This window comes from Poeciliopsis prolifica, unplaced genomic scaffold, assembly GCF_027474105.1.
Source record: "Poeciliopsis prolifica strain line A6 unplaced genomic scaffold, Auburn_PproV2 SCAFFOLD014, whole genome shotgun sequence".
Classification (NCBI taxonomy): Eukaryota; Metazoa; Chordata; class Actinopteri; order Cyprinodontiformes; family Poeciliidae; genus Poeciliopsis; species Poeciliopsis prolifica.
Window position 1 is genome coordinate 5,201,280 of NW_026562389.1, and position 15,590 is coordinate 5,216,869.

At 38.4% G+C, this 15,590-nt stretch overlaps 1 protein-coding gene across 2 annotated transcripts in view; it reads right to left on the reverse strand.

The window, feature by feature from the left end:
* Positions 1–4,579: 4,579 nt before the first annotated feature.
* Positions 4,580–15,590, reverse strand: part of arl15a (ADP-ribosylation factor-like 15a) — a 107,231-nt gene continuing 96,220 nt past the window's right edge. The window contains exon 5 of one of the 2 annotated variants that reach the window (XM_055039334.1): positions 4,580–7,382. In XM_055039334.1, coding sequence (XP_054895309.1) covers positions 7,230–7,382 — 153 coding nt within the window. In that variant the 3' untranslated portion in view covers positions 4,580–7,229. The remainder of the gene's footprint in view (positions 7,383–15,590) is intronic. The other variant, XM_055039335.1, reaches the window with a different exon arrangement.

The window sequence follows — 15,590 nt, forward strand, 5'->3', positions numbered from 1 at the left end:
ATTAAAAAAAAAAAACGCTTTTGTTAAGAACTAAAGTCAGGAAAGTGTTGAAACCAAGAGGAAACACCTTAAAAGAGCCAAGAGGTCTCGTCTGATTGTAGTCGAGTGTCTAGCGGGAGTGAAATCTGCACCAGAGCTCCTTTCTGTTCAGCATCAGGGGCAGAGCGGTTTCCAGTTTTTTGTCTACTGGGAGAAGACCCTCGCTAAACGGTGAGCGTCCTAAAGCCCTTCGTGGAGCGTCGGCCGTGGGAGGCAGCACAGGGGTGAAGGCCCAGATGGATGTCAGGGTAGCATCTGCTGCACCTCCTGACGGGCTCTTATCGGCAGAAAAATGCCACCACACACACAAATAGACACACAGTGGATGGGAGAAGGCAAAGAGAAGAGGTGCCTTTTTTTGCAGAGTTTAAGAAAACATGTATGCATCATTTGCTGCTTTTTGTTTGTCGTGTAAACAAAGGTGGGTTCCCCGTCGGGTCAGTCGTTTGCATTTCACAAAGCATCACAGCATCAGCTTAGGTCATTATTGTGTGTGGGAAACACATCAGTTCTTCTTCTAATCTTAAAACATCAAACATCCCACATAATTGCTTTCTAAATTCTGTCACTGAGTTCCAAATTAGTCCTTTTTTGTTTTACTAGATGTTTTTGTCTATTACTCTTCACAGAAATGCTTTCATTTTGCAAAACCAGAAAAGTCCATTTGCTATTCTTTTTTTGTTGTTGTTGTTGCTCATCAAGTCATCATTACTCTTTTACTACAGCAGCACTTAAAAAAAATTACTTAACCTCGCTTAATTCAGTTGCTTTATTCCCATGAAAACATTTTTTTTATTTTTAGGAAATTGTTGGTGGCACTTTTTTCCCCCACCTGCAATAATTTATATAAAATGAATGTAATTGAACTGTTCTTATAAATTCTTGTTAAAACAAAAATGTGAACCTTTCGTTAATGAGCCATGTCTTCCTGTTTTCCTGCTGTATAATTGTGCCGTGACAAAGAGACCCATTTCTTTCATCCAGGACAAGAGAACATGCCGTCCAAGTAATGTGTATTCAAAAGGCTCCAGAAAAATAGCTTCTCATCTTACGTCGCACCTATTTACAATCAAGAAAATAAAATTAAGAGTTTAAACCAGGATTTACACAGTTAGGAAATAGCAGCAACAAACTAAATACTCCACAGACTGAAAGCAAACTATACCGTATTTTATTTGTAAAACTAAAACCGGAGTTGTGATTTCTTTTTTTCTTTGTGCCATTTAAAATCTTGCTGCAGCAGTTTTAGCTAACTGCAAAAGTGCAAGAGGAGAACAGATAATAGCAATTGAAAATATAAAAAAATTGCTATAAAATTGCAATCTAAATTGTAGTGAATTAGAATCAATTGTATTTGGGATGTTTGGCTTTGGTTTACATTTGAACTTCTAACTTTGAGTCTTTGCCAGTGCAGAATTGGGACATCCGTCTCACTTCAGTGACATAAAATCTGGATCAAATGCAATGTTACTATCCGAGTTTTAAGAAAACATCAGATATGCATCAGATTTTGGACCAGATGCTGGATCAAAATGGCCTGGGTCATTAAAAGAAAACAACGAAAATGGAGATATTGGTACCATCTGTGCAATAAAAGTCGGATTTTGGCCACTTTTACCTGCAATGTGAAAATAATCAAAGACTAAGCTCATAATAAATAAACAGTTCATTTGGATTAGGTGTAAAACAGAATTAATATGCGGAAAAACAGCTTCCTGTGAACACATTTTAAATCAAAATCTGGAGTCCTCTGCCAAAAAAAACGGCTTCCAATTTATGAGGATTTATGCAATAAGAGTCAAAATGGGTCACAAAACTGGGTATATATTTGTATATGCGTAATGCAACACTAAATTCCTAAAAAAAAAAAGCTTAATAAAAGAAGGTTGCATCTAGAATGACATTAGCTTTACCAAAGCACTCCTTTTGTTGAGGTGAAAAGTCAGACAGTTGTTACAGAAAACATTTTCCCCTGAACCTACAAAACTATCACCTTATGATCAGCTGCTCCATAAAGCCATGGATTCCCTAAAGCGTTAGATGGGAGTGCAGCCCGGGTGAAATCCGGTCCACACTTGACTTCCTGTTGTTGTTAAGTGTGTGACCTGAACACACTGTGTACAAACAGTGGGGAAAAAAAGCAGAGATAGTGACGTGTGAAGCTTGAAACCAGAGAGACGGATGATAAACCACGATGAAGGCGGCAGAACCACACAGATTGGAGGTTTGATCTCAGCTACGCAAGTTCTGTTTGCTTCTTTGCGGTTTTCTGACTCACTCGTTCTCTTAATGGCCCTTCGGAGCACTTACTTCCCTTATACTGGTGCCAACAATTAGTTCTCTGTATCCTTCTGCCCTACAGGTAGCTGTTAATTACCACTCATGTTCGTCATTTGTAAAAATGAGCACGTAGAGACTTGAATGTTTCTTTAGATACTGTATCCAGCGCGATAAACAGTGCGTCTCAGGTATTTAGACTCGGTAGAAAAATCCAAACTGCTTCATCACACAGCAGAACTTCTTCCTGAGGGTGTGTGCAACCAGACGGCAGCGCTGAACACCACATCCAGACACCAGCAATTAGAACATGGAGAGCAGGTAAGAGTTGTGAGTGGGAGGAGAGGACTGGCTGCATGTTCTTCAGGCAAATAAACGAATGTGTTGCACACACAGACGTCTTCTCCTCCCTTGTTCTGGGAACAAGGGAGGAGAAGACTTCACCGAGATCCAGGCTGCTGCCCTTCCCTCGGGCATCCTAGATGCCCGCGTTGAGGGAGGGCAGCGAGACAGAAGGACGGAGAGAACCTGTGAGTGCAAAAGACAAAAATAAAAGAAAAGAGAAAGTGAAGAAAAAGAGATGGGTGGGGGTGAGATGAACGCAGCAGCCCATGGTTTGTCTCAGGGCTGCAACAGCTTCCAGAGCCGATGTGCAGCAGACTGAAGAGAGGCACGTCTGCCCCACAGGCAGAGACTGGAAAACAGGATCAAAGAGTCGCCAGGGCAACCTGCTTGACACACATTGTATTAAAGCCACACGGTTAATTTGAAAGAGAGGGAAGAAGGGCAAAAGGAGAAGAAAGGGGGAGTTGAGACGGGGGGACAAAGACGCAGCACAGAGTCGACTATATTTATCAGGAACTCCTGTCCTACTCGGTTAACTTTACACTCAAAACTCTCTTCAGCTGCTTCACTTTGATCGCTTTTACCTTCGAACTTTGGCTCGAACTCCCCTGGTTCATCTGTCTTTTTCTGATTGTCGTTCGGCGTCTCAGGTTTCCACAGGACACCTCGGTCCATAAATCGGGGGAGATATCTGCAGGAATTCACGTAAATGGGAAACCCAGGATATACTCTGTAGTGATCCAGGAGAAGAAAATACTCTTTTGTAAATATATCCAGATGTATAAAAACATTCAAATAAATTCTCCTTTTCCTACAGTGGCATAATCACTCCCCCCAAAAAATGTGAGCACATTTATTAAACAGAGGAAGAAAGAACTTCTTTTAAAAAAAACAAAAACAAACCTTTACTTTTTGTGATTAAGACTTTATGTTTTAGGTTGATCATTTTGTAAACTTGTAAAAATAAATCCATAACCTTCTCTTTCCCTCTGTCTACTTTTCAAGATGAGAAAATAAAGACAACATGGCATTTAGATGAGGTGAAAGCTACTGAAGCATCATTTGCATGAACTGTAATTCATCACCACAGACATAGGTGAATTCAAGAAACTTTGACAATTCAGGCCACATATTTGAGCCAATGGATTACATCAAGTGAGGGAAGACTGGATACTACTTGTTAAATGTATTTGAACAACACAATTTTCTGCTATTGTCTCATAATTGCAGCATTTTGGCCCTGTTGCGTTAATTCTGATTCATTCTTTTTGTAGACATTCTTCATGTGTTTTTGGTTGAGGCATCAGATGCTTGGACAACTGCTTTTTTACTTTCAGATGGTTGCGGTGATGTGTAATTGTGGAAACAAGCCGTTGTTATTTTTGTTTTACTACTGGTAGCAGCTAATTAGCATCTACAAAGTACAACTCATACCTTAACCACAGCTCCAAATCTCTCAGAGAAGTTGATAAAAAAAGAGGTTTTGTGGATGCAGAACCAAAATCAAAAAGAAGCCATCATGTTCGCGACTACATGTCTCTGCCCAGATCAACGATATAGACAGACATAGAGTTAAAGAGAAATGGCAAAAGCAAATGAGGTGGATTAGCAGAGCTTCCTAACAACTGACGGTATTGTCCAGGACGTTACCTTGCATTATCTCGGTTTCCCACAAACCAAGCTCTTGGTATGTCAAGACACTCATGAGACTGTTGTACAAAAACAGTCTTCAGTCAGAGGCATCTCCAGATACACTGCAACCCTGGCTGCTTCTGGATATATTTCCCACAGCATCAATATCCACAACTCTTTAGAAGATATTTGGATGAATCCATTTGGAAAAACTGAAGTGGGAATTAACTATGCATGGCATAGTTTATTTATGCAAAAATAACCTTGGTGTTATTTATGTTTCAATATCATTACTTTTCTAAAATACCCTAAAGTTACTTTGAACTCCTCAGCTAACGTCCCCTGCTAAATTTTCCAGACATTTTCCATAACTTAGCAACCCTGCTCTTCACACCATATTGTCTAAAAACTGGGGTCTCAAACTCCAGTCCTTGAGGGACGGTGTCCTACAAACTTTTAGATGTGCCCCTGCTGCACCACACCTGAATAGAATAACTCGATGATTAGCAAGGCTCTGGAGAACTGGAGGAGGAGGTCATTAAGCCATTTCATTCCTGTGTTTTGTATCTGTGGCACATCTAAAAGCTGCAGGACAGCGGCCCTGGAGGACTGGAGTTTGAGACTCCTGGTCTACAACATACTACCAGAAAGCTAAAGCTGTTGTGTTGCAAAAGTAATTCTTGCAACACAATGTGCATGCTTTAATATCCATCCATGTGCTTAGTTGTAATAATCATTTATCATGTGTTTCTAGTGTGGGTAAAAACCCCAAGAAAATCCCCAGCTACATGGAGCTGCACATATTTCCACTGTTATATTATTAATGATAAGTCTGACTTACTTGGTTTCAAAAAGCAAGGAACATGTTTTTATGGGTTTACACAGGCTGGACACGAGGCCCCTGGAACAAGCCTGAATCACTGTGGAGCATTTCACTCAGTAATCTTTGCCTCACTTGGTTAACTTTCTGCTCTTTCTTCAGATGCTCCACTCTAACCACTTTTTTTTTTTAACTTTTAAACTTTGGGTTGAACTTCTCTCATTCATCTGGACTTTCTGATTATTGTTTAGGGTATTGTATTTTCACAAGATGGTTTGGTGAATTAATAAGAGCAACAGAGAGAAAAACATTCAGGTAACCAGGTGTTCCATTCAGACTACTTCTAAAGACGATTATGAAGGAATAGGTCGACATCATCTTTAAACCCTTAAAGATCATATTTGAAAAGACAAGTGACATTCATTTTATAGCGTTTCTTCCTGTACATGTAAATGGTAGAGTCAACATATTACTAATCCACATTAACAGCTCAAAATGCAACATTTGTTTTCAATTTTAAAAGTTTAATTTCAACCTTGGACACAATGCACAGCTGAATGCCCATATTTGTGATTTTGGTGAGTGGACGACGTGAGAAGTCTGACTCTGGTTTGATCCTTGGTTAAGAAATTCACATTTGCATTAAAGCAAACAATTTCACTCAGTTCTCCATTCAGGTACGAAAAAGGAATAAAAATTCTAAAAATAAAACAAAACAACAACAATAAAAAAACCATGATGACTAAACAACCTGATGATTTTTTTTTATCGTTATTCTTGGAGGTAACCCGACACTTGTGGCACAATGAAGGCGACTCTTCCTAAATGATACGCCGCTCACTTGAAATGACATCTGAGATAAAAAAGTTCATCGAGCGGCAACGGGAATGTGGAGGAGAGTCGGGTTAGAGCTGCTCGGGACGAGGTGGGGGGTGATAAACGGCAGACGGGGTTTGGGGGGAAGAGGGGAGTCTCCAGACAGTTGGAAGGCATTAGGGTGTCGGACAGGGACTTGTCAGATGCAGCTGTTGCTGCGGCTGATTGATAGTTTGTATTGGGGCATGATGAGAAACTCCAGTCACCAGCTAGTGTTGAGAGGTTATGTCAAATAGAAAAAGGAAAGGAAAGAAGACACAGTACAAATAAAAAAAAAACAAAAAAACAAATCTGACATCGGTCAACACTATAAAGACACAAAATTCATTACATTGCTCCTCGTTGACCGGCTCAGTCAATCAACTTGTTTTCTTGGTCTTTGATTTGAGACATACAGACATTTTAAAAACAAATCAGAATGCTGCTTTACGAGATTAACATACGTAAGCTATAAAATATAACCTAAATCGCACATTTATAAAAGCTCTCAGACTTCCTCCCAGCGTTGCTGTCAGTCACTCGGTTAATAGTTTGCACTTGTGTGCGGTTACACTGCAAATTGCTTGTTTGCATCTACAGAATACTTCCATGAGATACTCAGAATACACTACTTGCATTACAGGTAGCTACCGCACAGAACACAGGGCTTTAGGCTATGCACTCCGCTCACACAACAACATGTGTTGTTGAAGAGTCAAAGGGAGAAGCAGACTTAACAGCATACAGTACTTCTCAGTGGAAAAGAACATCAACTGTGCTCTCTCAAACATCTTGCAAAGCAATTAGTGGAGATGCTAAACATATCAATCTGGGCTCCACTTAGTTTCATGTCTCTGTGTGTTTGTATGTGTGTGTGTGTGTGTGCGCTTCAGAGTGTGTGTTAGTGTTTAATGCTGACTACAGACTTTCTAAATGTCCTAAACGCCTTTGATCACATAACAATGGCACAAACAGTAGTAAACAAGGTTTCCATTGTTGGCAGACTTCAGGGACTTTTCTCTGGGTGGCTCTCAGGGTGGCTCTCTTCTGTCAGTCTGTAGTGCTCGACTGATGCCCCGGTTCACTATTCCGATGTGAAAACTGAGACTGCGGCGGAGGGAGGACAACATACAATATTCATCACAAAGAGTGGCCGACATCTGTTCCGTTTTCCTGTGTGTTTGTGTCTGCGCTTGCTCAGGTGTGTGGACGTGGGCACCAGCAGGACGTGCCAGTCAGCAGCCGCTGATGTGCGCTAACATCATATCCTCGCCGGCTCCGTTTCCTTGTCCTCAAGCAGGCCGATGAGCTGACCAAAACTCTCCTTCATTGACTCCATGTTGTCAACAGTGCAGCCCTCCAGGATCCATCGCTTTCCTCTCGCCAGCGGCTCCAGCTCAAAGTATTTCTTTATCTGCAGACAGAAATGCCAGGAGATCAAATTACACTGTTCTGTCGCATTTACTAAAAAAAAACAAAAACAAAAAACCCCCCAGAAATAATTTATTTTAATAAAGTTAATTATTCTGTAACCGATTATTCTTAGGATTTTTCATTTAACCACTTAACCTCATTTAATACAATATAAAACACATGTAAAATGACAGATAGATAATTAAATTGCTTGTTTTCTTAAGAAAATGACCATGTAATTGCCAAATTATTGCCAAAAACACAACAAGATAGCAAAGAATGCATACTGTCAAATAAATGCTTATAAACTCTTTCTGCTTCATTTAATACCAATTAAGTGTAGGGCTGATTTGTAGACTATTTTTTAAATTAACCAATTAATAACTTTGCTGAATTTGAACCAGGTGAAGCTAAGACTATGCAATTTGAGGAGCTGTGGGTAGAACATGCAAAGAAGGTTTTTCATCTAATATATAAAATATATATTTTTGTTTAGTTTTGGCTTAATTACAGCTCTGAGAGTGCTTTTTTTCGGTGGGTTTATTTTAGAGTTAATAAATGCCAATTAATGGTTATTGGATGAATTTTTGTTTGTTAAAATATAAAAAAAAAATCACTGACTCACTGATAAATAGATGGATGAATAGATGCCATTACTGGAAATATCAAAATTTTTCCCTTTTCCAAAATGTAATAGTTGTATAAAAAACAGGATTTATGGTGAACAGTATCAATTTTCTTCCTAAATATTTTACTTGGTTAAAAAGACAATACAAAATTCCAACAATATTTTTCTCATGTTTTCCATGCATTTCTCAAGCAGTTTTTTTTTTTTATATCCTGAACTTTCACAAACAAAAATCATATAATTTGTTTGATTTTAATGTTTGTTTATTTCTCAAGCCAATAAAAGAGTACAATGCTTTCAATTTATCAGTGCAGTAAAAGAAACAGTTGTATTTATTTTATTGCATCTGGACTAACTACAATGAGATTGGAGTCTACACCACATTCAAGTTAAGAACCCTGGTTTTAGCTTAATACTGCGAAATGCAAAATGGCATTTTTGAATTAGTGCACCGGAAGCATTTATCTGTAAGTTCTTGGAACAGCAAAACATTTAACAAATTTGATAAAAATGTAAGCTATGCTGTTACGAGTTACACAAATGTAAAATATAAATCAATAAAAAAAAAAAATTAGTTTTTTCACACATTGTTTTGTGTCATCCTTATTGAGCCCCAGTAAATTATAAAAGCAATTTCCAGATTATTGAAGACTGTACAGGGACCCTGGAGGTAGAAACTGGTATGTGGTTTAATGAAGTTTAGTACAATAAAGTTTAAGTAAGATTAACACGTTTAGATCAATGTCACCTCATCTCAGCCAATTAGGAGTTAAAATCAACTTTGATTTCTGCAGACGTGTCTTGACGACGGTGTAAACTAACAAATAAAACCAACACAGTCGAACAGATGAGGACTACATGAAACAAAGCAGCCACTTCATGTGAAAAATATTTGGCATGTTGGCTTGGCACTGCTTTGTGTAACAGTTGATTATAAAGTTCATATGTTGGCTTTTGGCAGCTCTTGACAGCAGGGGAGAAGGAAGGTTTGTGGAGGAAGCAGAACCAGCTGTTAGGTAAAAACAAATCTCAGGCAGAGGGAAACAATGTCCCAGACCTCCACTGATCGTCCTGCAGGTTGTTAGGGAATTTGACGTTTTCAAGCTGAGAGTAAAAGAAGGTTTCGCTCAAGCTATCACCTCCTGCTTGCCTGATTACAGGTGACAAAATGAGCTAAGAAAAATGTTTGCATCAGAGAAATCCTAAAAAACTAATCTGAATAATTTAGCACTATGTTAAACTTTTCATGCATATTTTCAGAACTATTTTGCCAATACAGTAGTTTTGTATAATAATGTAGCAGTCATAAATAGAAGTAGTTAGGAGAAATTAAAATAAAAAGAAAAGATATTAGATTATAGTCCCAAAAAACTCAATTTAAGAATTTCAAGATACTTTTTCTATCATTCTAATTTAAATTTAAAACCTACCAGAATTATTTAAAAACACAACTTAAATACAACTTTGTCAACTTAAAATAACATTTATTACAGCAAAAAAGTGCTTGTTTTCGCTTTTATGATCATACCTAAATTTTTTAGATCAAAGATTTTTAAATATATTTTTAAGATAATTCAAATAAAGCTGTTTTAAATCTTTAACATCGCTGTAGATAAATTCTGGTCTCTTTGCGAAATTGTTTTAATTAAGTTACACTGAAGCGGATTTGGCTATTAAACATTCTGCGTAAGGCTATGTCATATAATCTTAATCACAGACTTTTGACTAGAATCCTGCAAAATTTCATTTGTTTTTCCTGAGCCATTCATTGGTGGACTTCATGGTGTGCTTTGAATCATTGTTCTGCTGCATAACCCAAGTGGAACAGAACTTGGGTTATGCAGATTCAATTGCTGAATCTTGGTTCTATCAGTTATGCCAAAGTAGCCAGATTCTGCTGAGGCAAAGCAGCTGGAAACAACCATTCTACCTTAAAAACATTTTGGAGTGGTTTCACGATGTTCTTTATCTGACATGCTGTATTATGGCAATGGATTGGTGAAAAGCTTGTCTAGCCAGTCCACAGAGTATTTGCCCCAAACAGTCAGGATTTCTTGTTAAACCATGAACACCTGCGGTTTGTTGTAACCCCAGGTGTTACAAAGATGACCTGTAAGAGTCATCAGTGTGCTTTGAGTAACTGTGGTGTGCTGGGCATTCCTGAGAAGGTCTCCTGCTGCCTCATGTTTTCCCCATCTGTACATAATTTCTCTTTCAAATCTATATTTGAATTTGTGTTTTTTTATTTAAAATACGATATGTTGCTTTTACAAAATCTTCTGGGCTAGTTCATGAAGTCAGATGGATTGTATTTTAGTGATTTTTTTGATGTACATATCTGGTAATAATAGGGTCTCTAATGAAGCTGAACTCGACTTTTCAAAAAAAGAAAAAACATACTTAATCATATGAAATTTATTATCTCAAAAGGGCGCAATCATTTCTCAGTTTTTCAGGTTGTCTTGTTTATTGCTTTTTAAATAAAATAAAGTTTTTGGAAACTGTTCTTTGAATTTTACTGAGGTTATCTGGATATCAAAATTGGTTTGATTATTTGAAATATTTAGTTTGTTCAAAAAAGTACATAAAAATCCCCACCAAAAAACCCAACTCTGAGAGGAGTAAATACTTTTTCAAAAGTGTCACAAGCAGGTAGTTTTGTTCCACAAAAATGTCGAATACCCATAACAGAGGAAGAAATTATTCCAACATTGATGGAAGAAACCACAAATTAACATTTCAAGTTTTTTAATACCTGCTGCATAATATCTGGCTGCATTTAACTCTTTAAAACTGAAATTTATTTAAGATTCATGAAGTTCTTATTTTTTTCTCTCATTTTCACCAATTGAAAGCAAATAGATTTCAAATCTGGTCCTAATTTAAAGCAAGCAAAAAAAAAAGTATTTTATTTGGTTTTGTTCAGCTGCATTACATTTTGAATTGAAGGGAATAAAAACACTTTTGACAGCACATTCTTGTGAAAAGCAGATGTATACCAGCAGAATACAGCAAAGACCAGGAAATCCACACGGACACCCATCACACAGCCAAATGACTTTTCAACTTCAAGTGAAATTGCTTTTGTCTAGACTGTGCAGTGCTGTCTAGCTGTGCCATGGTGTGTGGCATGAAGAGGATGGGAAGGAGGAGGAAGGGGGGTGTGTTCTTTGTGTCTGCCTAAACCCAGCCAGCCGTGCCAGCGAGTGGGAGAGTGAGTACCGTCTCTGCCCCCCTGAGCAGACTCTGTGTTCGGGTGTAATGTGAGTTTAATGACAGATTAAGTCACCTCAGCCGCGTTTGGCTCAGAAGCCTGGCTAGAAAGCTGAGTGGACCCAAACAGTGTTAACAAATCTGTCTGGGTAACTTGAGCTGCCCTAGTCCAGGCTGTAGCCCCAGACCTAGACTGCAAACGGTGTGGCTGGCTGCCTGTCTGGCTGGCTGGTTGGTTGACTCATCTGCCTGGAGCCAAGGCCCTCTTCTGGAAGACACTGGCCTCTGCACTGACAGAAAGTCAAAAGGCCAAGAGTGACCTCTGTGTGTAGACAGGATGGAGCTTCTCTAACTTCTCCTGCTTGACTAATTGGCTGGCTGTATATACTTGGGAGTATCTGCCAGCCCTCCAAAGAACACAACTAATGATACCGTACAACTCAAGAAGCTGGAGTGTTAAATAATTACTTGCTTAGTTTAAGCTTACCAAGAGTGCCTTTGCAAGGGCAGGATTTCAATGAGAACCCAAAGATCCCCAACAGACTGAGAGGGCACATTGTTAAAATCAAGTCTCAGTTTTTTCGTGTCTGAAGGAACCCCATGACCTAACAGGCAGTGTCTACCCACTCTGAAAGTCAACAGTATGGCCCAAACCAGTTTTCCTGAGATTAAGTCCTCCTAAGCACACTTATGCTTGCTTAAGGAATTGCGTGAGGCAGCAGGATGGGTAAGCCAAACAAGACCTGGGTTGCCAGATGGCTTCGAGGATGACCACTGGGTCAGCCAATATAGCTTCTTCTAGGTCATACAGTCCATAAAGGGCCTTACAATGCACATGCAAGAAAGAGATTTATTCATATTTAAAAGTGTCCAAAACTTTAAACTACTCTGATTGTAAAAAAAAAAAAAAAAGATTTTAGAGACATTAAAGTCAAGGAAATCCACACAGAAGGTGATATTAGGGGAACGACTTTATTAAGTGAATGTTTAGAACCGGCAAAAGGTTTGAGATTTTATATATTACAATTATATCATAATCTCTAAAATCGGAAGACAATTAAGTTTGTAAATGCAGAAAAAAGTTATCCACAATGGTATGCCAGGTAAAACTACAAATTAGTGTCACAAATGCTTGACTTCAAAGAATGGGGCAGAGGTGCTAGGCAACCTGGCAAAGCAAGTCAAGTTACCTAAATATGTATCTAGGGTATCTGCAGGACAGCAACTGAAATAAACTTGGCTGAGGACTCTAAGATTCTTCAAGAAATATTTAAAACTGTCATCATAAATTTTACAAGTGTATTAAAATAGTCAACCCAGAAATGACCATGGTGGAAAACAAGTCTGTGGAAAATGTCTCGTCATTAGATATGCATTGTATGGTTCAATAGTTTGTGACCCAGTAACTGCATGATTAGTCAGCTAAGCTTAAGCTCCAACTCTGGCAGGAATACCTCAGACTTCTTAAGATGGCAAAGGGGCATGTATGGCACGTGCATTCAGTGGCTCTGTTACTTATGCCAGATTACTTCATGTGACGGCCGCAGTCGGCATCATGCCAAGTCAAGAGGATATCCTGGCAGAATTAAAAGAGCTTTAATAGTTCTCTACTGAGCTCTATTCTGGCCATCTGACTAAGCCAACCAGAGACAGGGGACAGAAAAAGAAGTCAACAGGTAAGAAGCTAATTTATAGATTTAGAGGTTAAATGATGACGTCTGCTGAATATTCATGGGAAAAATAGACAAATCTCAGACCAAGAATGTGTTGCAGGGCCCATATGTCTCTGTTCTTGATTCTGACAAACAAAAAACTGCTTTCCTGAAAGTCTCCAATGTGTTCCGAACTTCTGCTTCTCTTTGCATCCCAGAACTAACTTCAAGCATTAAATTATCACAGAGCACTTTAAACAATGTGCCTCCAATTCCATAAAATAATATGGCACTAAGAAAGTTTAACAAGCTTACTCATGGTTGCATTCACATCTGCAGAGGATTCACAGCTACATTACACGGTCAACTGTCAAGTATTGCGTTTTAAGTCAAAGTCTGATGCACATGTTTGTGTGAAACTAAAAAATTCACAAAGATCGAAACATATAACCATGCATCTCAGCATTTAGCAAAACCTGTACCCCAGTGGTTAGGCTACGTGTGTCCCTCAAGTCGAAGGCTTGAAGTATTTTGGGTTCTTGGTCAGGTGTGGTGGTAAGATGAACCTTAAGATGAATAGTTGGAATGGGACCTTGTCTTGTACTAATGAGTGTGATGCTACTTTCTGTGTAACCACAGAGCTAATTTGAAAAGCAAATAACTAATGTACTGGTTCAACTGGGTTTCTTCTTCTTCCATATTATGAGATATGGATCAAGAACTAAGGAAGGAATGGCTGAAACAACAGCCTTCCACTGGTGATTGGTCACAGCTTTAGAGACAAAAGAATTTTTTAACTTCCTTTTAAAATGGAGTCATCTGAGGAGATTCAGGCATTTGATCAGCTATACTCCTGAAAACCTTCCTTTGGAGTTTCTCCCGGCATGTCCCAGTAAGAGGGGACCCGTTTGGTTTGGAAAAACCTAATATTTACCATGAATAAATTAGCTGGAGATTGTAACTAGGAAGAGAGATAAATAGTTGGAATGGGTTTTTATCCAGAACTTGTTACCTTCATGAACAGGCTTTAGAAAATGTGACTATATGACAATCTGTGGTGCCACAAGGTCTTTTTTTTCTTTTTTTTTTAATGAAGCCAAAACGCTAATAGCCTTGGTACACTAGAAGAGCCATGTCTGCTTCCTAGTTAGATTTGCAGGATATTTGTGATGAGTACATTTTGAGAGTAATGGCAGAGGCCAAAAGCAATAGAATGACATTAACATACCTTGTTCAGGTCCATACTCATAAAAGCTCCTACCATGGTTCAGTGGTTTTGTGTTATGTTCACAAACTTGGGAAATCTAGAGTTAGTTCTTGCAGAGTGTAACAGTGAAGCCAGATGGAACAGATGCATATTAGCTGGACAAACTCCTACAGCAGAAAGATATTGTGAAAGAGATCTCTATGACGTCTACTGTCAGCTCTTAATTTCTCATTTGGGAAAAGCTGTTTTGCTGAGTTGAGCTCTGCTAGACGCCTCAGGTTCCAAAAGCCTAGAAAACCTGCCAGGGCTAAATTGAATCATAATAACCAAAAATCCCTTTCTTTTGAAATTATAAGATTATAAAAGAATTTTTAGAAAATGTTTAGTTATAAGAATTTTCTTTTTCAAACTTCTTTAGTAGTTTAAACTAAGTAGAAATGTAACAAACATAACTTAAACTGAACTTGCTTGACAAAGTGAAGTATCAAATGATCCTCTAAAGCTAGACACCATGCAGAGATTCAAAGAAATTCAGGAATAAATGAGAAAGAATTAAGATTGATTAATTTGGAAAGGGTTGCAAAACCATTTCTAAAGCTTTGTGACTTTGTCACAGTGGTGAAACCTCCCAGGAGTGGCATGCCAACCAAATTAACCCAAGAGAGCTGAAACAACTCATTCAAGAGGTCGCAAATGATTTCACCACAAGATCCAAAAAACTGCAGGCCTCACTCACCTCAGTTACAGTCAGAGGTCATTCCTCAACTCAATAAGAGAGTAGGCAAAATGGCTGACATGGCAGAGTTGAGCAAAAAGATTATTACGTCCACATCTCAATTTTTCCCAAATGTACTTTGATGATCCCCAATCCTTTTGGAAGGCATGTGTACTGTTCAATCTGTTGTAATAGTAACACGGCTTTTCAGAAAACGAATATCACACAAACAGTAAAATATTGTGATGGTAATGTGAGGGTCATCCTGCTCTTGAACACGTCCACACATCTGAGCAAACACAAAACCATAAATTGCGCTGTCTACCAAAGCATCTTGAAGGCCGTTAATACAACATGCTGCAAAGATGAGTTGGACAAAACTCCTCCACAGCTGGAAAAGACTCAATGAAGGTTATCTGAAATGCTTCACTGCAATTGTTGATGTTCAAGTTATTAGGTTTATGAGGTGATCGGTTTTTTCCACTCAGAACCATGTGTTTTTGTATTTTTCCTCTCCCTCAACACTAAACACCTTTAAAAATGCAGATAATTTAAAACTGCATTTTAGGTTTACGTGAGTTGTCTTTGTCTCATATTTAAACTGATTTGATGTTCTGAAATACTAATGTGCGACAAACGTGCAAACAAAAAAAAAAAAAAAGAATTTAAGAAAATTAGGAAGGGGGCAAAACCTTTTTATATACCAATTTATGTTCAATGATCACTTGTTTCCCAAGCTTTACCACTGTGTCAAAGCCTCACAGTACAAGGAAGCTATATGACTGGTGAAGAAA